The sequence below is a fragment of the Emys orbicularis genome, chromosome 7, assembly GCF_028017835.1.
Source record: "Emys orbicularis isolate rEmyOrb1 chromosome 7, rEmyOrb1.hap1, whole genome shotgun sequence".
In the NCBI taxonomy this organism is placed as follows: Eukaryota; Metazoa; Chordata; order Testudines; family Emydidae; genus Emys; species Emys orbicularis.
In genome coordinates this window covers 112,306,116-112,331,846 of record NC_088689.1, presented here as the reverse complement: position 1 = coordinate 112,331,846, position 25,731 = coordinate 112,306,116, and the positions used below count along the sequence as shown (strand labels likewise).

The 25,731-nt window shown below is 40.0% G+C and overlaps 1 protein-coding gene across 1 annotated transcript in view; it reads right to left on the bottom strand.

The window, feature by feature from the left end:
• Positions 1-4,128, bottom strand: part of NR2C2 (nuclear receptor subfamily 2 group C member 2) — a 42,772-nt gene extending 38,644 nt beyond the window's left edge. The window contains exon 1 of the mRNA XM_065407610.1: positions 4,059-4,128. Coding sequence (XP_065263682.1) covers positions 4,059-4,118 — 60 coding nt within the window. The 5' untranslated portion in view covers positions 4,119-4,128. The remainder of the gene's footprint in view (positions 1-4,058) is intronic.
• Between the last annotated feature and the right edge of the window lie 21,603 nt (positions 4,129-25,731).

Sequence of the window (25,731 nt, the reverse complement as noted above, 5' to 3'; positions counted from 1 at the left end):
GAAACCTAGATTGTCCAAACTCATTTCATGACTGTTACATCCTTTGAAAGTAACAAGATTTCTTCATAGTTGCACAGTTCATATGTTAATTCACCAATGTGAGTTGCCCATAATTTTATGTACATGTATCCATATAGAGATATATTTAGATATATATTTATCTCAGTTTGCAATTGTGAATGAAGGTTCATTTTCCAAAGTTATAACTCTACATATTTATACACTGAACCTTCAATCCTTTTTTTCAATAGTTTATTACCAGTCAGGTCATTGCAAAGGCAAACAACTACATTGATTATGAGAACATTATTTGAGAAATATGTTGAAAGAATAAATCAATAGTCAATATAGTTAATGGATTTTTGAGATCATACTTTTTCACAGAAATCTCTACAGATATTTTTGCTCATGCCATTTAGTGTTTCTGATTTAAGGAGAAGAGCATTTGCTTTATAAGCATCACTAAATATCAAAAGTAATTGTATTTCTTAAATACAGTGATCAATCTCTCTCAATTTGTCATAATCTAGGTATGAGCAATGTTAGTGCAAAAGAGATTCTTATAAAAGTTAAAGTAGGAAATAATTACAGCAAACCCAGACTAAATATACCCAACTGTTCCACAGGAATTTAAAATATTTTACAAACTTACTCTCCCAAAATTTACAGCTTACAGTAAATATTTAATTGGAACAGTTATAAAGTTCTATATTCAAAAACATTACTTCTTAAATTAGATCTTAGATTTTACAATTTGGCAGGTAAGCAGGCAAAGGAGGAGCTAATGCTACTCTGACCTCCCTCTACTGTGATGCAGAAGGACAGCTAGTGAGTAGTTGGAACAGGATAAGGGACAATATCAGCAACTACTCATAGTGCTCCTTGCTCACATCAGAGTTGGTCCTGAGGCTTCAGGGAAAGAGGTGGGAGGCACTGCCCTCTACCTCCAGTCCAGAGTGTCAGGCCTGATTCAAACATTTCAGTTTAAAAATTGCAGGGCACAGTTCAGAAACCACACTTCCATACAAATTTTCTTCCTAACAGACTTGCTCTCAAGGCCTGAAGTTGAAGCCTCAAGTGGTCCCTCAGCTACAAATTGGACACTACTAGTGTATAAAGAACAGGAGTATTTGTGGCACCTTGGAGACTAACAAATTTATTTGAGCATAAGCTTTCGTGGGCTACAGCCCACTTCTTCGGATGCATAGAATGGAACATATATTGAGGAGATATATATACACATACAGAGAGCATGAAAAGGTGGGAGTTGTCATATGTATATATATCTCCTCAATATATGTTCCATTCTATGCATCCGAAGAAGTGGGCTGTAGCCCACGAAAGCTTATGCTCAAATAAATTTGTTAGTCTCTAAGGTGCCACAAGTACTCCTGTTCTTTTTGCGGATACAGACTAAAACGGCTGCTACTCTGAAACCTACTAGTGTATAGCATACTCAGAGTACAAGATAAAACCTTGAGAAAAGTAGTGTTAGTAGTTTATACACGAAGGATAAAATATAAATGACATTTGCAAAAGCTGCTCAGAATGTGAAACAACTGCTGACATTTCCTTTCTTGGGCATAGCTGTTCTCTGTACTCCAAGCTGATGAATTCTGAGTAAAACCAACTGAATAACACCTTAAGGTGTAAGTAATGACACAAAGTGTCATCCCATCTCATCCAGCTGGAAGCAGAAAGTTGGAGAAATGGAACAAGCAATAATAAGCTCTAAAGAAAGAAAAGAAAAAAGATAAGCAGTAAACTTTGAACTACTCAGTAGATGAAACCATCACAGGAGCTGCTTTAGAAAATCATTCTTAAAATGAGAACTGATTCCATGTTTTTCACTTATTCTGAGTACACAAAATACAAACGGTATTGGGGTGTAGTGTCATTAATGGCCATGTTGGAGCAATAATTCAGAGAGACAATAAAACCTGACAAATTACTGCACAGGAGAGAAAAACACAGCACTGCTGATTCTTTACTTAGGACAACCTAATGTTTGCTGCTTGACATCTTGGTCCCCAGTAAACCCATGTGCAACATAGGCAGCAATCAGTTTGAAGAATTACTGTATATATAACTAAACATGCCAGTATTTGCATTAAATTATCTTGTTCATAACTGACCACTTAAAATTCATGTCTTAGGATTCAGTATATGATTAATGGCTATATTTCCCTTTGCCCAATTCAATTTTCCTTGATGAAATATCTGCCTTATGAAGAAAGCTCTCATTTTTTAAGGCCAATGCCAAATTTTTACACTACCCCAAACCAATTAATCATTTCCCTTCTTGCCAAGAAACTATTATGAATACAAATACACAGATCTAATATATTTCAAAAAGATTAGTCATTTATTAAACTGGACAAAAAATATATCTGACTTAGAAGGACACATAGCAGTAAGCCAATCATTTATAACAAAGATGGCTCAAGATTTAAAAGCAACGTTGTCTCCTTAAGAATTAACAGATGTTGTGACCACGTTGTTTTTTAATAAATATTTTTTCCATGAACAAAAATATTATGGTGTTATGCATCAGACAAGCATATAATTTAAGGAGGAATCGAATAGTGTAAAGAGAGGAAGCCCTAGTTACCCACCGGCCAGGAAGAAATCACAGAGCTTCACATGCTCTTGGGAAGGACCGAGCTCTCCAGTGGCAAGATACAACCATCACATTATGTTACCACGGTGCATTTCCTGCACGAGGAATTACAAATATCACATATTTTATGTGCCTTAGATGTGATTATAGCATCACCATTCATACTAAAATAGTTAAGGGTTTGCCTGTCTTTCCATTACAAATTCTTTTTTTCAGGCTCTTCTAGGACTAGTTTGTAAACATTAATTTTGGCCTGAAACTTGCTATACAAACACCTGAAAGAGCAAAATAAAATAAAACAAAAAATTCTATTTGTCAGTTTCTAAGGTGAAATTTTAGTTTTTTCTTTAAACAGTCCTTAAAAGTGATTCTACTGTATTTTGCAGCCCTTAGTCCAGATTGTGACTTAATCACTGTTGCCATAAAATATATTTTAAAATGAACAAATTAATATTTCTTTGTACAACGAAGTTATTGGATATAAAAATGTATTTGCAAATCCTTTTCTGAAAGTTTTTTTGCCTGTGGATTTACCTCAGATATGCAGCTCTCACATTAGCCCACCAAACTGAGTATCTTCAAGGTGTAATTACAGTTCACTGGGTCAGAGATCTATGAACTAAAATCTCTAACATGGCCTTGATTATGGAGATGTCACAGACTATTGAGTACAGATAATTTACAAAATCCCTTAATTATGTAATTATATGATAGGCTGTGGTAACTCTCAAGAATATTAAGCCAAGCAAAAAACCCACAAACCCACAAACAGTTAAGGATCTGATTAAAATTAGCAAACTAAAAGAAATATGTAGGTTATCTTCTATTTCCATAATAAAGTGCATTTTCAGTGCTGAGAAGCTGATTTAGACATTTTAGCCTTCAACTGTCCAAGTTATGGTGAACATAAGTAAGACCGTTAATTTAATGTTACCTTAAAACTGCTTTTGTGCTTTTATACATGTATACTTGGGACAAAAATCCAAACTATGATTCACAAGATTCTCACTACTGCATGTTCACCGTATTCACTATGTAGTACAGGTGGTACTTGAAACATGGTTCAAGATTTAAATGGCATATCAACTAAAGAGTAGAAATCCTTATTTATTAAACTATATCACCCAAACGCATTGGTTTTCTCATATCTTTTATTTCAAATTATGAGAATTATAAAATAGGCAAAAGAACCAAATTTCCATGTAGGTCACAGGTGAATTTCTTGTTTTACACATCTAATATGGAATCCACTAGAATGAAGTAATGTGACTGAAACAAATATTGGCTACATTTCTTACATGTTCTCATGTAAAATAATTACTGTTCTATAATTACCTTCTGCTTCATTTCTGATCAGTTGTAAACAACGGAAAACACTGATATATTTTTCCTTTCAAAATCAAGTGTGCCAGCTACTGTAGTATCATCTGCCACTCACCTCAGCCACCTGCTGTGTCTCCACTATCTGCTGAGCCAGCACCTCCATATTGGTTGCCATGGTGAAGCAAGATCATTAGAGAACCTGTTTGGAAAGATGCCAGCAACTTCCATCAGGCAAAGAAAATTAGACTTTTTGTCACTGTTATTAATTAAAATTAAATCTCTGGTGCAGCTTTATATGAATTTACACCACTGCCAAATACATCTGACAAATAAGAAAGCAGTGCACATATTCACTGCAAATATGGGAATACTGTTTTCAAAACACAGATCTTCTAAAATTATAAGCAAAAAATATAATTTTACCTTGTAATATTAATCCACAAAATATTTGTACTTCACCATTTAAAAACTGGCCATTAAGAGATCTCTGTTTTGAAAATGAGATAGGACAAATTTGAACTTCAACTATTGGTCCAATTTGTGGAATTCACAGTTCTTAAAAAAGCTTTAATTAATTCCTAGTTTGTGAGGTGAGGAAAAAAATACACTTAAATGAAAAGCTTCTATGTCTTGCTGTGCTGGGCAAGGATGTGGCTACCAGAGGAAGGTATTTAAGCAAATTCTTATTGAACTCTTTTGCCAGACTACCATTATCACCTGTGTTTTTGTCACAATCCTGCATTGGCAGGGAAATGGCCTAGAATATCTAATGTATCTTTTCAATCTTTAACTTCTATGTTATATTTTACAATGATACTATGATACCATTATAACTGTGAGAAGGAAACTCTGTAAAGGGGTTACTTCCTATGACTGGTGAATGTAACTGCAAGTTAATTCTCTGACAAACCCACAAAGAAAAACAAGATGTAAAACAAAAAGAAGTGATTAATGACCAGAAGACAAGCATGTCCAGAAAAATGTAAAACTATGGTCCTTAATATGGTTTGGTTTCTCCATTCCTATTTTAAATTAAAAGTCTTTTGTGCCCTCTCTGAAATCGTAACAGCTGAAACAATCTATTTAAAAATGATTATATTAAAAACTTTGCATGATCAGCCCTAGAAAGTTAAGTACCAGCGAAAGCCAATGATGGCCATTGGCCAATGTTCTGGCAAAAAGTTGTGCTTGATAATGCTAAGATAATCAACTCCTCTCTTTCTTGCAATAGCCATATTAGACAGACTCTCTACTTGTCTGTAATCATTTTTAGTCCCAATTTGTTACTAAAATAGTTGAAAACCCTAACCTAAATAACCACTCAAAAGGTCAAAATATTCACCTTGAGCTTTAAGTTTTGCACATCGATTTTGAAGAAATTGGAGGAATGGCAAATGGATATTTAAGGAGGAAGAAAAATGTTCCAGTTTTCCAGTAATATTTTGTATGATGTCTTCACAGACAATCACTGCACATCTTAGTCAAGCATGAAATTGACTAGGAGTAGTAAAAATCCCTGGTAGAGCATGGAAGCTAGGAATGTGAAAATAAACATTTCTGATTTTTCATCTTAAGTCATTTTTAGAGAAAGTCATGACCTTAATTTCAGTGGACTCTTTCTGGTTATTATATCAGTTTAATTCCTCAAACTAGATGCCAGACTCTATGTGGAAAAGTGGTGACAAGTCAATTACTATCCCAACCGAAGATACCACTAGAACATACTGTAACGGCATGTCAGTATTTACATTATGAATTATAAATTGTTGTTGCATCATTTTATTGTAGCATTATTATGATTTAGGTTGTTAAATAAAATGCTGAATTATACACCAGTGGAGCTTGCTAATATGATAAGCATACAATATTATGATGTAAATAGATGGCGGGATTGGGGCAGGGATTTAAATAACTTCCTGATGAAAAGAGAAACAGACCTCTTAAACATACCAAATTATAACTGGTTATTTTAATATTGTATTTACAGTATATGCAAAAGTCTAGTAGCCAAAGGAAAATTTGATTGCATGAGGGCATTGGGACCTGCTGATACTATGAAATAGATGACAGTTGTTTGCAACAGTAGCAGCTGAATATTGTGCAGCAGTAAGCTTAGAAAAGAACAAATTATGTTGAGCACCATTTTGGCTAGCCATTGTTAAACACTGGTGAGCAGTGTCTATCAATGGTTAGCTGAAACAGCTGACTAAAGTTTGTCCTTTTCAAACACATTCCAAGTGGAATCATGGACTTATTAAAGTCTATGGGAGCTTTGCCACCGACTTCAATGGGGCCATCTTTAAATGGTCTCCTTCTCTTTACCAGTGATTTGTAGGAGTATAGTCATTTCAGTGTTCAGAGCTTTATCTGTGCATCTCCTGTTAAGCATTAAATGAAACTGCACAGCTGAAGACCTGCTCATCAAGAATTATCTCTTTACATTTTAGGATTTGGGATCCACCTTCTCCTGTTCCTGTGGATTTTTGAATTCACTCCCACTGTATTGTATATTATTATTTAATATTTATATTGCAGTAGTGCAAAAAAGCCTAAGCCAGGTTGGGCCCCATTATGCTATGCACTGTACAATAAATATCATAATGCCACTATATAAATCCATGGTACACCCATACCATGAATACTGCATGCAGTTCTGGTCATCCCATCTCAAAAAAAATATTAGAATTCACTTATTCCTAACTCACATTCTCCACACTATTTGTGATTTAACAGACCTCTATTATATCCCGCTTTAGTCATCTCTTTTCTAAGCTGAACAGTCCCAGTCTTTTTAATCTCTCCTCATACGGAAGCTGTTCCATACTCCCTAATCATTTTTGTTGCCCTTCTCTGTACTCTTTTCAATTTTAACATACGTTTTTTGAGAGGGGGTGACCGGAACTGCATGCAGTATTCAAGATATGGTTGTACTGTGGATTTATATAATGGCATTATGATATTTTCTATCTTATTATCTATCCCAGAGGTTCTCAAACTGTGGTCCGTGGACCACCAGTGGTTCGCGAGCTCCATTCAGGTGGTCGGCAGATAGTTCCCTCTAAGGTGTATGCAGGCATGGCTCCACAAATTAGGTGCCTGTACCCTGGAGAAGACACACATGTAAGGTGAGGTGGTGGCCTTGTGGGGAATAGGGTGTAGGTGGGAGGGGGAAGTGGGGTGAGAAGAGGGGGTGGGGGGAATTTGGGATGTGCAGGGCTGCGGAGGCCAGAGAAAGTGGTGACTTTCCCCAGCTCCAGCTCTGTGGCCGCTGTGGCGGGGGAGAGACCCCCCACCTTCCCAGCCCCAGCTTGAGGGCTGCTGAGGTGGGGGAGACAGGGAGAGACCCCCCTCCTTCCCAGCCCCAGCTCGGAGGCTGCCAAGGCAGGGGAGAGAGGGCACATCCATTGCATTAGAAAGGTAAGACTACTGATATTAAAATATGAGTTGTGTGCTTTTATTTGTAGAACAAAAAAACATTTATTATTAGCGTATTTACTCATTCATAAGCCGAATATTTTTGGTAAAAAAGTGACACATCAAAGAGGGGGGGTCGGCTTATAAATGGGGCTACACCAAAATTTGATTATTTTAAACTCTATGGAATCATTGAATTGAATATCTAATACATTGTCGTTTTGTTTACCTGGAGCGTCTGCAGCCATCGAGCCGCTCAGCTCACTGTGGCTGCGGTTCACCATTCACAGCCAATGGGAGCTGCAGGTGTGCCACTTCCCACAGCTCCCATTGGCTGGGAACAGCAAACTGCGGCCACTGGGAGCTGAGGGGCTCCATGCCTGTGAACACTCCAGGTAAACAAAACGTCCAGGTCTGCTAGAGTCTTACCCTAATGGGTCAGGAGCCAAAGTTTGCCAACCCCTGGAATATAGGGTGTCACAGAGTTTGGGGGAGACAAGGCCCTGCACCCTCGGCTTCCTGCAATTCACCATGACTCTCAGCCAGACAGTAGAACAGAAGGTTTATTAGACGACGGGAACACAGTCCAAACCAGAGCTTGTAGGCATAAACAGGACCCCTTAGTCAGGTCCTTCTGGGGGGTAGGGAGCTTAGACCCCAACCTTGGGGTTCCCTCTGATTCCCCAGCCAGCCCAAGACTGAACACCCCCCCCCAGCAGTCTCACTCCCCCTCCCCCCAGCTCCTCCTCCAGCCTTTGTCCAGTTTCCCAGGCAAGGGTGTCACCTGGCCCAACCCCGCTCCTGGCTCAGGTTACAGGCTCAGGTATCGTCCCTCAAGTGAAGTCACCCACTGCTATCCCAGCCCCCATGCAGACAGTCCCAGTAAAACTAGACAACATTCCCAGGTCAATCCGCCCTGCTCCCTACTGCGTCACAAAGGGTCATACAGTTTTTGCTATGTTTACCTAACCATCTTGGGGGGTCGGCTTATAAACGAACGGGCTAATGAACGAGTATATATGGTAAGGTTTTTTTATATAGCGCTTTTATCCAAAGCGCTTTACAATAGTTAGCTAACGGTACAAACAACATTTGGAAAGATCATTAAGTGGTCCACCGAGACCCTCAGCAATTTTCAAGTGGTCCGCGAAAAAAGAAGTTTGAGAACCACTGAATATCCCTTTCTAATACTGTTTCTGCTTTTTTTTGCCTGTTGTTTCACATTGAGTAGATGTTTTCAAAGAACAATCTATGATGACTCCAAGACCTCTTTCTTCAGTGGTAATGGCTAATTTAGGCCCCCTCATTTTGTATGTATAGTTAGGATTATGTTTTCCAATGTGCATTACTTTGCACTTAACATTGAATTTCATCTGCAATTTTCTTGTTCAGTCATGCAGTTTTGTGAGATCCCTTTGTAACTCTTCACACTCAGCTTTGGACTCAACTATCTTGAGTAATTTTATATCATCTGCAAATTTCACCACCTCACTGTTCACCCATTTTTCCAGATAATTTATCAGTATGTTGAACAACACTGATCCCAGTACAGCTCCTTGGGGAACCCTGCTATTTACCTCTCTCCACTGTGAAACTAACCATTTATTCCTACCCTTGTTTCCCATCCTTTAACCAATTATGGATCCATGAGAAGACCTTCCCTCTTACCCCATGACTGCTTACTTTGATCAAGAGTCTTTGATGAGGGACCTTGTCAAAGGCTTTCTGAAAGTCCAAATATACTATATCCACTGGATAACCCTTGTCCACGTTTGGTGATGCATGATTTCTCTTTACAAAAGCTGTGTTGACTCTTCCCCAATAAATTATGTTCATCTATGTATCTGATAACTCTGTTCTTTATTACAGTTTCAACCAATTTGCCTGGCACTGAAATTAGGCTTACTGGCCTGTAATTACCAGGTCTGCCTCTGGACCTTTTTTAAAATTGGGCCCTGTTCCCAGTTTCAGCCCAAGCAGGGGAATTTTGGGGGAGGGAGGAAGGGATGTGATTTCCAAGGCCGATAGCAGTGGTAGACCTTGCAGCAAGGAATGTCAGAAAGGAGTGTTATGAGGTATAAGCAATCCTTTCCTCAGAACAGGGAGCAAATAGGGAAAGAATGTGAATCTCCCTTCTGAGAGAGGGAGAGAGAGACTAGGAAATGGGCAAGAGCTGTGAGTCTCTCCAATTGAAGGACCTGGGAAAGCGTAGGATGGGTTTTTGAAAAAAGTGGTGACAATGCTCAATAAAAGACCTATAAAGACAGCCAGACACATAAGTAAGGGACCCTTAGGAGGGAGTGTTGCTTTGGCAAAACAGTCAAAAAGTAAGCCATATCTTGAGAGGGGAATAAAGGAATTGTGGCAATCTAGGCCCAAAGCTGGAGCTTGCAAAAGGAGAGCATGAGCAACCCTTTGAGAGACCAAATAGGCAGCACTGCTGATAGACCCTGGAAAGAGAATATACATAATCCATTGAAGGAGGGCTCAGACCCAGAGAAAGATTGGGTGAGGTGTTGTTATTCTTTGAGAGGAGAGAAGACTGATAGATCCATGGAGGATTCTGACCCAAGGAAGAGTCTAGATGAAGGGTTTGGACTTTTATTATCCTGAAGGGGTGAAGTACTTTTGGCTTAGCCAGAGGGCTAAACTATCTTTCTAACAAGGGAGAGAAAATGGGGCCGCAACTGAAGCAACTATTACACTGAAACTATTACACTAGGGAAGATGAATACTGGCAAGAGAAAGTGCTTACTCCAAGAAATATAAGTGGCTAGCTAGTCAAATTAGATCCCTCTGATTAAAACCCTTGCTGATTTACAGACATAATGTTAGCACACATTCTCCAGAAAGGAGAAAGAAGGAAAATCTGTTTTGACAGCAACCACAACTTTTGAATGCAAATAAAGTTAAAAGGCAAACGTATTTTCTCCTTCAGTACCATCCTTCTTCACTTCCTTGGCATATTATACTTTCTCAGATGTTTATACAGTTATTGTTTCATTAGCAATAGGCAATGCAGCTGGCAGGCATGCATGCAGAGTTATAGAAAAGAGAACTTTATTAAGTATGATGAGTGGCCAGTGTTATGTAATGAAGCTCTGGAGTTCTATGTGCAATCAGCCTGGGCCTGACTTGGATCCATGAACACCTGATGTCATGCCAGACTAAGTCCTCCTGAAGCCTGACCTCTTTTTCCTGTTCCACTTATCATATCGTCATCAGTAGAAAGATGGGACAGGCATCAAAATATTATCTCATTACAATAGCTACAGAACATCTTAAAACATGTTTGGAATCATTGAATGCAGTGTGGATTACACTGATTTATTAGTTTTCAACACTGAGCAACTTAACTTCTCAACTTATGTACAAGTGAACTACACCACTGGTTATGGTTTCTTTTGAATTAGAAAGACAACACAATCCATTGGATAGTATATAAAATTGTTTGACTGTGAAAACGGTCTTAGATAATACTAAATGAGCTCAAACTTAAAAATTGTGCTTGCTGATACTGACTTCTATAAATAAATGGAAAAATTCAAGCAATTGTTAATAAATAATAATAATGTTAAACACAGTCAATCTCTATGCAGGCTTTTGTTTATTATCCTATAATCTTTATTTTGACCACTTTGGATCTATATGTTAGTTGAAGACTGCAGTTTTGTTCATCTTTATCTTAACTTGCAAGGACATGATATGATTTTTCTAAGAACATTTAAAATCCATGTTTATATGTACTCCTTCCATACCAAATATTAAGCAGAGAGAGGCTTAACCCAAAACCCTGTATCTAAACACCAGATTTGGCTAGGAGTTTGCAGCTCAAATCCTTCTCTAAAATGGACAGAATCTGAACACTAAATCTGCACATTCCAAAACTAGGGGAAATTTTAATTCAGATTTCAAATCCAAAAATTCAGATTTGCATCTGGGATTGTGTGTAGTTAATTATGGAGACAGAGTTTAGATCCAAGGTTTTGCTTCAGGCCAATCTGTACAATTAAGTACATCTGGAAACATGTTCCACTAGGTTGGTACGATATACATGTTACCGCTTGATATTCCATTGAAAATCTGCTGTGGACATATGCACAGTGTCCAGCAGCATTTGATACAGTTAACTCAAACAAAAGTAATAGAAAGGCATTAGTTCTGATATTTGTTTTCAAAATATTAATTTAGGGAAATCTTCTGACTTGAACAGAACATATATTAATGTTTCATGGTGTTAGGTTAACCATAGCTTATGATCCTTTTCAATCAATTTGAACAACTATCCATCATAGACTCTTTTATAAAAGAAATTTTAAAGGCTTGTCAGAAAAAAAAAAGTTAAGAAAAGAAATATATGGGACAGGGTTTTCCATTAGAGAAAACATCACAGAAAAATAGGATTTAAGATACACCAGATTTGCCAGCACACTGAAGAGGTTGTCATTTTCTGGCAGACACTGAGTTTCAGTAATAGTAATAAATAAGTAATAATATCTAGCTTTTTATCAGTGAGCTCAAAGTAAAGATGGTATCATTATCCCCATTTCATAGATGGGGAAACAGAGGCACAGAGCAAGAGGTGAAGTGACTTGCCCAAGGTCACCCTGAAGGCCAAGGGCAGAGCTAAGAATAGAAACCAGATCTGCTGAGTTCAAGTTCAGAGACCTACCACTAGACTATACTGCCTATAGGTATTTGATCATTTGCATATACATAAATGGGTGTCTAGCAAGTACATGAGTACAAATCCCAGACTCATGTATGCACATGGCTCGGTGACTATTTACATAGCCATATGCATGCATACAAATTGTTGTCTATCAAATGCATGAGTACAAATGCCTGACTTGTGAACACACACAGCTAGCTAAGTATTTACACAGTTATACGCATGGTACTTGCATCTAGTCATGAATACGTGAACGTGTGGTTACCTAGTTATTCAAAAGTTGCAGATTTTCAGAAATAATTGATTTTTGAATGTCAATTTTGCTGTAGCGTTCCTTTAAAAAACATCTCTAGATTATGTGCAGTTGGAAAACTGTATTTTTAAACTAGGCAGCATTATCTAGTAAACTGAACATGCATGCGAACACTAGGCATTCCTGAGTCATAATCCTGGCTCTGGCATTGGCATTGTGTGACCTTGGGTAAATTATTTAACATCATTTCGTCCAATTCTGGAACCCACACTTAGGACCCGTCTACACGAAGACTTGTGCATGGCAAGCACAGGTGTAAATCTACAGTGCACTAACCTGCCATGCCCTAAATTCTCATGTGGATTCTACTACCATGCACTAAAATTTCCGTAATATACTTGGAGAACTGTATCAGCAGCATTTGCTAAATAGGGATAACAATTCCTCATTTCCCTATATTGTGCTGTATTATTTTACTGGGAACCAGTTAGTCATATTTAAAATAATTTCCACATTGACACCAAAAATGTGACCACCTGTATCAAAACTCTATCAGAAAAATGCATTTATCCAACACAAAGAAAAAAATCCTTATGGAGTAAATGCTACCAAATTAATAAATGTCATTGTTGAAAGACATAAATGTCAAAATACATTAGTTTTAGAAAATAAGAATCATAATGTGGTAAGTTGCACATGCAAATAATGATTTTGCATATGTTAATATGACAGAATATTTGACATCATACAAAACAAAGCCAAAAATAAGACAGGTTTTCTGTTAAAACCATACAGTATTTGTATTTCTGAGAATTGTCTTCTAGTTCTCCATTTTTTTTCCAGGCTGTTCAATTTGTACGTATAAGTTTACAAACCATTTCCACCAGGACATTTAACATCTTTAGCTCAGGAGGAACAGACATTAATATGTGCTCATCACATTTTTTTAGTTTTGTAACAAAGAAGACCTTGAATACCAGATACCCTATTCAGCAAAATAGATACACTACTCTGTAACAAATTCTTCAAGGCCCCCTGGGCTTGTGTTTCATGGGATGCGATCTCTCTCTCACGCCCTCCCCCCCCCCCCAAATTAGTTTTTTTAATCATATAGTGGAGTTTCCTGGTGCCTTTTGTATTTTATAAACATTCTAACAGCTAAATAAAACAAGTAATCAAGAAGTGTGTATATTGAATAAATAGGAGCTCATCCCCTACCCCTTCTATCTTCATAGTCAACAGTTGTGTGACACCCTTCATTGTGACAGATCTAAATGTGCTTTGCAAAATACGTAAGTACATCACTCTAATGCAGTCTCAACAGAGGTGGAAGAAGAGCCACCTCATTAGGCAGCAAAGGACATAGGGCTGGCCAAGAACCTAGTGTAAAATTTGTTTTACCAAAAATGCAACAAATCTTTAGTCTCAGAAGACAGCAGTCACAAACTCAAACTACAAGCACTGAGGTGAAATACTCCATTTATTCCACTGGGTGGAAGTGAAGCTGTGTGATTTCAGGGAGGGAGGACACATAGTCCAACAGTGCTGGGATCTGAACTTGTAGGTCCCAAGAAATCGGAGTGCTTCAAACCTGATGCTCAGGTCACAAACTATCCAGGAGGACAGACCATCACGGATCTCCTCAGTTAGACTGGGGAGTCAAGGCTGAAAGCCTGTAGTGGAATGACATGCATCCGACGAAGCGGGCATTCACCCACGAAAGCTTATGCTCCAATACATCTGTTAGTCTTAAAGGTGCCACAGGACTCTCTGTTGCTTTTTACAGATCCAGACTAACAGGGCTACCCCTCTGGTAGTGGAACTGTTACTCCAGGAGCCCGCTACTTCACTACTTGGGGCAGGAAGGAAATAACTGGCAGTGCAGGACCCAGGGAAGGGGCATATGTCTAAGGTAGGACCAGACCGCAGCTCTCTTCCCGTTGGTCGCTACACTCGCGCGCCCCATAGGCCAATGCTGGGCGCCGCGCTCCCAGCCCTTCCCACGCCCCCTCACTTAAGCCGTCCAGAGCGCGTCTTCGCCCTGTGCGCGCGGAAACCCCGCCTCCCTTTCCCGCCTCCTGTCCCAACCAATCGGCTCATTTTAAAGGTAAAACTGCCCAGCCCCAAAGAGCGGATTGGCTAACGGGTGTGCCAATTAGACCACTTGGCCCGCCTCCCGCCTACGAGGAAAAACACTCGAGGGACGCGGAAAAACACAAGATGGCGGTGCTGGCTGACGGCCAAGTCCCAGGCAGCGCCGCCGCCATTAGACCCCCCCACCCCTCCGGTATGCGCTCTGTCGAGCTTTGAAGGGCCCGGCCACGGCTGTGGGGGAGCGGCCGGTAAGATGGCGGCGGTCCCGGCCCCGTATGCAAAGTACCCACCGCCCCCTCCCCTCCGCCCTCCCGGTGGCAAAGGTAAAAGGGTCGGGTTCAAGCCGCCGCCTCCGCCCGCTCAGACTCCATCTTCCCTGTGTGTGGCCGGGGTTTCTCTACAGCGTGGCCGGACCCCTTCTCCCGCAGCCACCCAACCAGCCCTGACAGCAAGTCGCTCGCACGAACGCCAGACCGGCTCGGAACCTAGGCGGGCCCGACTCCGCTGAGCGGCTCCGGAGCGGACTCCGACTCGATCGGCCCAGCTGCTCCCAGAGACCCTTTCAGGGAGCCACCCGTGAGCCCACCCAGACCTAGGCACGGCCGGCTCTCGGCTACCACCGACACCCGGAATCCGAACAAGGGTGCCCGCGAAGCCAGGCCCCAGCCGCTTAAAGCGAGCGTGCTCTTTTCTCCAGGGGCGGCTTGGCCGGGCCCCAGTCCCGCCGCCCGGCCCCGTTAAGATCAGCCGGCGCGGGGTATTTTGATTTAGAAAAAAACAATTTACCTCAGGCTTTGGCGCCAAACGTGCCCCGGCGGTGACCCGGGTCCAACCGGGCCTGTTAGGCAGCGGTGCTGGGCGACGGGCCCGAGAGGGCGGAGGGGAGGGGGGGCCTCGGGTTAGTAGTATTTGTTAGCGGGGGGTTTGTTTTGGTTTCGTGCCGTGCCCCTGTGAAAGGTCAGAGTTCGTGACCCCGCCCGCCGCTGCTGCCGCCTGGGAGCGTTTCCCCGCTTCCTCTTCCCAGCCCCACGCCGGCCACAGCCCCCTCCTCCAGCCTCCTCGCGGGGCGGGGCCGGGGGACGGCAGCGGCGGGGAGGGGCTACCTGAGCGCCTGGATGGAACGCTCAGACACCAACGTTCCAGCCGGCCCCGGGGGCAGAATAGGCGCTTTCCCGCCCCCCTTCTACCACCTCTCCCCGGCCTTGCTGGAGACGGGGAGGGAGCGGCAAGGAGTGTGTGGTATGCGGTGCTTCCACCGCACACGTGCTGCTGGAGAGGTGGCTCACACTGTGGAAAGCTGTGTGTGTCCCCCTCCACATTCGTTGTTTGGTTGTGGGGTGAGCAGATGCATTCATTCCCCCCAGTTACTGTTGTGGCAGGGAGAGCATCTGAGGACACGTCCTAGACGTGAAGATCACTCTCCCCCAACCCGTATCACCTTGCTGTGAGGAGAAACCCTTTATTCCCAGACTGGTACTGTGTGCAGTCATGGTTTACCTCCTGACCCATAAGGTTTGTGTGTACTCTTCTACTTCGAGATAACTGATTGCCTGTTAACTTAAGGTGGGCTATGTATTTGTAAAGGCCAGTGTGGATGCGTCCCAAAGCTTTCCTGTGGTGCCTACATAGCAATCAGAGGTGTGACTGCAGTATGAGTAGGCGTACTCAAGATACCTTTAGTCTAGGGACCTGGTCTACACTAGGAAATTAGGTCAGTATAACTGTCAGTAAGGAGTGTGAGAAATCCACACCTGTGAGTGACAGTTAAACTGAACTAACAGCCAGTGTAGACAGCACTAGATGGATGGGAAAATTCTTCCATCGACCTAGCTACTGTCTCTGGGGGGAGGTGAATTACCTATGCCAACGGGAGAACTCCTCCTGTCTATGTAGGTAGTGTCTTCACTGAAGCACAGCAGCGTTTTATGCGTAGACCAGTGCTAACAGGCGTACCAATAGCAGTGAAGCTGCAGCAGCACAGTCTTCAGTGAAGACAGTGTAAGCCTACCAGGGATGCTTGGTACTAGTTACTGAAACAGCTAGCCTGCACTGAAGCCTGTGCTGTCATGGCTTCACTGCTATTGGTACTCCTGCTGGCAACATTAACTAGTTAGCATATGTCTAAATGAGTATGAGTTAACTGTGTAGACCTACTCCCATGCTGTGTCTTCACCAGTCAAAAGGTGTGCCTTTTACAATGAGAGATCTATATTGGAAAATACACTTTTTTTTTACTAGTGAAAACAGTTGAAGAGGGAGATGCCCTGTGCTTTTACTCAGCATAGAGTTTGCTCATGAAAACTTCAAAGGCTATGTCTTCACAGCCGAAAAAGGTGTATTTTACAGTGAGATATCTCTTTAAAATCCTAGTGGAGACAAGGCACATGTAGTTTTTTACTTTAATGAAGAGAGGCTAATACTCTTGATTAACATAAGAATGGCCGTACTGGGTCAGACCAAAGGTCCATCTAGCCCAGTATCCTGTCTTCTGAAAGTGGCCAATGCCAGGTGCTCCAGAGGGAATGAACAGAACAGGTAATCATCAAGTGATCTTATCCCCCTGTCGCCCATTCCCAACTTCTGGCAAACAGAGGCTAGGGACACCATCCCTGCCATCCTGGCTAATAATCATTGATGGACCTATTCTCCATGAATTTATCTATTTCTTTTTTGAACCCTGTTATAGTCTTGGTCTTCACAACATCCTCTGGCAAGGAGTTCCACAGGTTGACTGTGCATTGTGTGAAGAAATACTTTATTTTGTTTGTTTTAAACTTGCTGCCTATTAATTTCATTTGGGGCCCTTAGTTCTTGTGTTATGAGGAGTAAATGACACTTCCTTATTTACTTTATAAACCTCTATCATATTCCCCCTTAGTTGTGTCTTTTCTAAGCTGAAAAGTCCCAGTCTTGTTAATTTCTCCTCGTATGGCAGCTGTTCCATAACCCAAATCATTTTTGTTTCCCTTTTCTGAACCTTTTCCAAGTCCAATATGTCTTTTTTGAGATGGGGCGACCACATCTGCACGCAGTATTTAAGACGTGGGTGTACCATTGATTTATATAGAGGCAATATATTTTCTGTCTTCTTATCTATCCCTTTCTTAATGATTCCCAACATTCTGGTCACTTTTTTGACTGCCTCTGCACATTGAGTGGATGTTTTCAGAGAACTATCCACAATCACTCCAAGATCTTTCTTGAGTGGTAACAGCTAATTTAGACCCCATCATTTTATATGTATACTTGGGATTATGTTTTCCAATGTGCATTACTTTGCATTTATCAACATTGAATTTCATCTGCCATTTTGTTGCCCAGTCACCCAGTTTTGAGAGATCCATTTGTAGCTCTTCGCAGTCTGCCTGGGACTTAAGTATCTGGAGTAGTTTTGTATCATCTGCAAATTTTGGCACCTCACTGTTTACCCCTTTTTCCAGATCATTTATGAATATGTTGCAAAGGACTGATCCCAGTACAGACCCCTGGGGGATACCACTATTTACTTCTCTCCATTCTGAAAACTGACCATTTATTCCTACCCTTTGTTTTCTATCTTTTAACCAGTTACCAATCCAGGAGAGGACCTTCCCTCTTATCCCATGACCGCTTAATTTCCATAAAAGCCTTTGGTGAGGGACCTAGTCAAAGGCTTTCTAAAAATCTAAGTACACTATATCCACTGGATCCCCTTTGTCCACATGCTTGTTGACCCCCTCAAAGAATTCCAGTAGATTGCTGAGGCATGATTCCCTTTTACAAAAACCATGTTGACTCTTTCCCAACAAATTATGTTAATCTATGTGTCTGACAATTTTGTTCTTTACTATAGTCTCAACCAGTTTGCCCGGTACTGAAGTCAAGCTTACTGGCCTGTAATTGCCGGGGTCTCTTCTGGAGCCTTTTTTAAAAATTGGCATCATATTAGCTATCCTCCAGTCATTTGGTACAGAAGCTGATTTAAATGATAGGTTACTGATGACCGTTAGTAGTCCTGCAATTTTACATTTGAGTTCCTTTAGAATTCTTGGGTGAATAACCATCTGGTCCTGGTGACTTATTACTGTTTAGTTTATCAATTTCTTCCAAAACCTCCTCAAAACACATTAGAACCATGTGTCTAGGTAAGACTCCTGGATTAACAGTTTACTCTATTTCTATTCACCCAGTTCTTTCCTCCCTTTACCAAATCTTGGATGTCATAGCAGAAAGGCATCTTGTGTATACACCTAGTCTGAATACACACATAAAAGTAAAGTCTTCAAAAACTAGTCAATGTGTATTTATTTAATGCATTTTTATAAATGTTTTGTAACTGCTTCAAGTTGGGTTGTCTCTCTTTTTTGCGGGTGGAGAGGGTTTAATGAGGGGAGAGGGTTTTTTCATTGTATGAAGTATTTTAGTTACGATGGAAAAGCTTTATTAAAGGCCTGTCACATGAGAGAATTACACACATTTTTAATACATTGGCTTAGAAACTGATTAAGTTAAATTGGTGCAACCCCTGTGTTGGACATTCTTATTTTGGTCTGAGTGTCTTATCGATTTAGCTCAAGTTGATTTCTTTTACTGTATTGTACTGTGTTGCTGTCTACTACTGTCTCATTGTTTCCTTGTTACTTCCCCCTTGGTCTGTATATATCAATATGTTATCTCTTGGCTTATACTTAAATTGGTGCAGAGAGTGTCTTTCTCCCTCCTACCCCCTCTTCCTCTCCCCCCCCCCCCCGTCTTTCCTGTTTTTGCATTGCCTAGCACAAGGGAGTCCTGTTCTATGACTAGAGGTCCTGGGGTCTACAGTAATATAGAAACAATAATAGTGTTCTGCTTTACTATATTGTCAGCACCTTGGCCTTATAGTTAGGAAGGTTGCCTCCCTAGAACATACATATCAAAACCACAAGATTCTTGTTTATTGACTGCCTTTAAGCCTTCTGCCTGTTCTTTTATGCTTAACAGTGCACCAAAGGCATGCACCTCAGACTCATAACTGTAGCTTTTACTTGGGGGGAAAACTCTCGCTTAAGTCAATGGAAGGTATAATGGGTAGCCTTTACTCTGAGTGTATCTTAAAACCCCCACACACCTTGTTGTTTTTCATGTAATTAAACCATGGCAAATTCAAATGTTCGGCTACCCTTTTATTAGCTATTGTTATCTAACAATAGAAGAAGGAAAAATAAGACTCAAATCATTTTGTCTTTAAGTAAAAGTGAGTTAAATTGTTTTGTCTGTGATGTTAAGTTTCATTCCAGTATTTGTCATTCAACTAAGTAAGGACTTTTATTCAATTGGAGGAAGTTTCCAAGGTGATGAAAATTACAAACTATAAATTATAGATTCTATTGATAGAGTTTTTGCTGCAAAGATTGCTTTTTTTCAAAGCATTTAACAAAAATATGTTATTTGCTCCACCAATTAAATTGGAGATCAATGTTGGATGGGATTTCTAATATTCTGTTGTTGAATTATTAACCGGCTGGGGGTCTGATCAGTTTAGCAGACATTATATTGTGCTATTAGACTTTTTTTTTTTTCTTGTCCACGGGCAGGGCACCCGCCATCTCATGATATTTACTGTATTGAAAATTTTATCCACCATTGTATTCTTTCTTAAATAACTTCTAAGGTGTGTGAAAGTCTTAATAAACTCATAAGTAATAAGTAAGGGATATATGTCACAGTGGGACGTTCCTTTTTTATTTACAAATTTGTAAAATCAACATATTAAGCAAATGTTATTGTCTCCTCAGTCTTTACAAGAAACAAACAATTCTGTTGCTCTTCAAAAAATTTTTTAAAAATTGGTAACTAAGGTATAAGAACAATATTCTTTGATAATGTCAGTATCACATGAAAAGAAACAATAGAATCTTGCTAATTCATATTGATCAGTTGGAGATGCTTTGCTAAATAGTGTACATTAAGGATACTTAAAAGGATTATGGAAACTTTTTGTTCACGTTTAAAAAAAACAAAAACACCACTTCCATAGTATGAGAACAGGGTGTCACTCAGCTAAATTAATAGTTGTATCAGTATAGAAAACTTACCTCACTATGGCCTTGAATGGGTCACATCACTATGGGCTAGGTATGGATGATGCACACAGTGTAGTGACTATACTGCAGGGGCTCTCAACCTTTCCAGACTACTGTACCCCTTTCAGGAGTCTGATTTGTCTTGCGTACCCCCAAGTTTCACCTCACTTTTGTATTTTTATGTCTGATTTTCTAAGCAAGTAGTTTTTAAAGTATCTCAGCACACGATTACTGAAAAATTGCTTACTTTTTCATTTTTACCTTATAATTATAAAATCAATTGGAATATAAACATTGTACTTCCATTTCAGCGTATAGTAGTATATAGAGCAGTATAAACAATCATTATCTGCATGAAATTTTATTTTGTACTGACTTTGATAGTGCTTTTTATGTAGCCTGTTGTAAAACTACGCAAATATCTAGATGAGTTGATGTACTTCCTAGACCTCTGCGTACCCCCAGGGGTACACATACCCCTGGTTGAAAACCACTGCCATAGAGCATCTGCACACCACTGATGATAGGTTGGTTCCCCCTGCAGATGTGGCTGAGTGCACTGCCTGTTTAAGAGGTGCACTTGTGGTAACAGAGATCATATATTTAAACAGTGCAGATGTTTTTCTAAAAGTTGAATATTTTTATGACCTGTAGTAAGTAAATTAATAATTGTATTTGGTAGGAAAACGTTTAATCAAATCTCATGTTACAGGATTTAAACTAATACAGTGGCCATAAGGTTATATCTTACTCCATTGTACAATTGAATATACATGCATTTCATTTATTTTTTATTTAATTTTAAATCCGAAGGTCAGGGCAATTATCAGAGGCAGGATATTGAACTTGGACTAATGGGCTAATGTGTTGAAGCAAATTCTCATGTAGCTTTGAATTTTGTAAATGATTGAATGAACTATTAATATTGTTTGAGGGCACAGAAGACCAAAACACATCTTTAAACCATTTCTGTTTATCAGATAAATATTATGAGACTGGTACTGGAAATGAATATGTAATAAACTTATTGTGGAAAATTATATGCCATACTAAACAAGTCTGAAGACGTTGTAATAAAGAATATGTTCTGGACACTCAGTTGAAAGAAAACTGAATAGGAACTATTTAATGTTGTCTTGCACAAAATATTCTAGCAGTGGTTACAATACAATATCTGTCAGAATGGAGCTAAATCTCTTGAACAAATAGAACTTGTGAAATTGGAGATACCTCAGTGGAGGGGGGGGAGGGATAGCTCAGTGGATTGAGCATTGGCCTCCTAAACCCAGGGTTGTGAGTTCAATCCTTGAGGGGGCCACTTAGGGATCTGGGGCAAAATCAGTACTTGGTCCTGTTAGTGAAGGCAGGGGGCTGGACTCGATGACCTTTCAACATCCCTTCCAGTTCTAGGAGATAAAATAAATAATAATTAATGGAGATCCTATTATTTCTGTAGAATTGCACATTTCACACAAGCCGAGTTTTGTCTCTGTTGGACACAGTGGGATATTAAAAACTTTATAGACTACTTCCATTGTCTTTTTGCTACTTGAGACAATTGTGTTGCCATATTTTTTTTTTTTTTTTAAAAAAAGGTAATTGAAATGTGATAATAGCAGGAGCTGAGCTAGTTCTAAAGACCTAGTGGTTGAAGAAAGATGGTCTGACAATTCAGTTACTTTAGGGTACATCATAGGCACATCATACAATAGAATGCTTACAGCTAGAGATTGTTTAATGAAAAATCCCTGCAGAATTTGTCAGTAATTAGGAAAGATGAATCAAATAGACACTCATACAGCTGCAGTATCTGTATTATCTGTGTCCTCTGAACATGCTGACTTTCTGCCAAATGTCCTATGCAGTACTAAGTTTTATATTTTATAAATCTCATTGATAGTGTTCCATTATTGCCTATTGTTTCTTCTTACTCCTGCTGTACTGCTGCAATAACATCTCAAGTAAAAAGTAAAGTGACAGCCATTATTATCTCCAGGCTGTTAGTCAATGACCAGGAACAACTTTTAGCCAAAATTGGTTACTTGTGATGAATGATATCTGCAATAAACTATTACAATGCTTTGAAACTAGCCATACCACTTAGTGTGTCAACAATATTTGTAGGAAGTTTTTTGGAGTTCTTTGTAAAATTCAAAATGGCCAATTGGTATGTTGACTACACAACAGTAGTTGTCACAGGAGTCAGGGATATACAGCACTGAAAACTTAATTTGGTCCCCTTGTGCATATGTATTACTGATTGTCTTTTGTTCCATGTTTCTTCCATAGGACCTTTTTCTCATTCAGTGCACAGGATATATTGTGCTAATTCAGTGATTTTCAACCTTTTTGTCATTTGTGGACCCATAAAAAATTTTGAATGGAAGTACAGACCCCTTTGGAAATCTTAGACATGGGTGGTTCCTGACTTCTGAGTGCCTGACTGTGCAGCCATAACATTCTTTTACTGTAGTCTTTTTAATGTTACTTTTTGAAAAAACAAGATAGTTAAGCAAAAATTAATTCTATTATGTGGAACCATATAAATCTCTGTACGAGTCACCAGCAAATTTGGAACCTTTAATGCCATAGCACAGACTTCTACCAATTGAAATAACAGAGTAACTGATGATGGTGGGGGTAGGCTATTATCTTTTATGTGGGCAAGCCACTAGAGGTGGATGGCACATACATTTTGATAGTGGGTTTCAAAGATGTTTGTTTAAAGCAGAGGAATTTTGTGACTTAACAATCCTGGATTCTGTTTGAGGCCTGGAGGGGAATGTACTCTAGTGGCTATAGGACCTTTTGTCCCTGTTTCCCCTTCTTCCTTGTTTTCCCCTCTATTTGTCTCATTCTTCCAGCCTACCTGCCTTTTAGCTTGTCCCTACTGTCTGCTCATGGTGTTTACCATTCTTCATTTGAGTTAGGATGCTTTCTTTTCCACCATACTACCTTGGCACCTGCAGGAGGAACATTGAGCACACACAGAAAAGTCTCCTTCCTTTCATTTCTCATACCTGATACCAAAATGTCCCCTCAGTTAAGTGGTTGTAATGATTATTTAACATGGCAAAATAAGAGTTTTCCTTAGCCTCTTTCTCAGAACGGGCTCAACATTTTTTTGTGAAACTTTCTAAAATACAAAAAACAAAAACGTTTTTAGAATGAGGCAGATGTTCAGTATGGAAAATTTCAGCCTAAATGGTTTAAGTTGGGCAAAGCTCTAAGTAACTGAAAACAGGCTGTTATAATGAAAAGTGTTAGGCAACCCTGTCTATACACATTGCTGCCAGTTCCATCTATAGTCTATATTTCACCTGTTGCTGTGTTAACAGATCCAAAACGAGATCTGTCTTACCAGTTGTAGATATGCTCAGTGTAGAAGAGTGTTTAAATGCAGTGCTGGAATTTTCCTTGAAGTGTTTGTATTAGTGTTAAATAGAAACTTTTCACCCTGCACATGGAGCTCACAAATTTCATGGGGAGGGTAAGAATTGAATGCATCAGCCTGTCTTGACATACTGCAAATGATTGGGGAATGCTTATGTTCTTATTGAACTCTCTAGCATTCTCAGTTTGCATAGATTCATGAAAGGCAATCATTTTCTATTTTTGTGTGTGTGTATACAGGAATATTGTATAATTTTAGTTTCTCTCTCTCTCTCTCTCGATATATAGATATAGATATGTATATATACACACACACATACCAATATCCTAATTATTCAGTAATGATTTCTTTATTGCTTTTCCTCTTCATTACACCAATAATACTATTTGAGTAGACTTGAAAAAAGATATTCTTGTGGGGTTTTTTTTTAGATTGTCTATAATTTGCATGGATTGCTCTAGTTAATTTGTATTTTAGTTGCTGGGACAACTTGATCAAATTAATTTATGATCTTGATTGTCTGCTAGCACCTTAAAACAAACTTTGTTTACTAGGAGAAGAAGATTGTAGTTTCTCTGAGTGTATCTTCTGTAGATCTGTGATCACAATGTTTTTGACAGTAAAAAGTATGTGACCGATTGACATGCTGTGATATACCTAGGTGTGTTCAATTCATACTGCTAAAGGGGCAGTTCTCAGTGTGGAACAGCAGGTCATCAGAAACACAAGAAGTGAGCCAATAATGCTATTTTGGTTAATCTTTACATATCTCTGTATGTATTGTGACAGACCCAGACCAGTTGGTAACAGCAGAGTAGCAGAAGGGAGATATACTGGCCACTGGATAAGTAGTTTTCTGTTCCCTGAGTGACCAGAGCAGGGGCTGCTCCAGGCTAATAGACCACCTGACTCCAATTAACCTGCTAAGAGTCAGGTGAGGCAGTTAAGCACCTGACTCTAATTAAGGCCCCTCTGATGCTATAAAAGGGCTCACTCCAGTCAAGCTAGGGAGCCAGAGGAGAGGAAGTGTGGGTGAGGAACTGGGAGCAAGAGGTGTGCAAGAAGCGGAGAATGAGTAGGCGTACTGCTGGAGGACGGAGAAATACAAGCGTTATCAGACATCAGGAGGAAGGTCCGGTGGTGAGGACAAAGAAGGTGTTGGGAGGAGGCCATGGGGAAGTAGCCCAGGGAGTTGTAGGTGTCGTGCAACTGTACCAGGAGGCACTCTAAACAGCTGCAGTCCACAGGGCCCTGGGCTGGAACCCGGAGTAGAGGGCAGGCCCGGGTTCCTCCCAACTCCTGATCAAACACAGGAGGAATTGACCTGGACTATAGCTTCTACCAGAGGGGAAGGTCTCTGGACTGTTTCCTGACCCACAGGGTGAATCTGTGAAGCAAGCAAATCCGCCAATAAGCGCAGGACCCACCAAGGTAGAGGAGGAACTTTGTCACAGTATACATATAAACTTCGAAGAACTATCAAGGTGTGCATATGCAAAAATCAAGTTTGTGGGACTATTGTTATATGCCTTTTCCCCTTCATTCTATCCCTTCCGTCGTCATTGCATTGTGTCACACCTTGTATTTAGATTATAGATCCTCTGGGGGAGAGACCACGTCTTTGTATGTCTTCTGTGATGCATCTACTATACTTGTGGGCACTATTAAAAAAAATAAAAATAAACAAAACAGTACAAGGGGTTTCTAGATTTATAGATTAAGGACAGAAGCCACCTTTGTAATCATCTAGTCCACGGGTTATCAAACTTTTGTGACCCCTTTCACATAGCAAGCCTCTGAGTGTGACCCCCCCTTATAAATTAAACACTTTTTTGTATATTTAACACCATTATAATTGCTGGAGGTAAAGTGAGGTTTGGGGTGGAGGCTGACAGCTTGAGACCCCTCCATGTAATAACC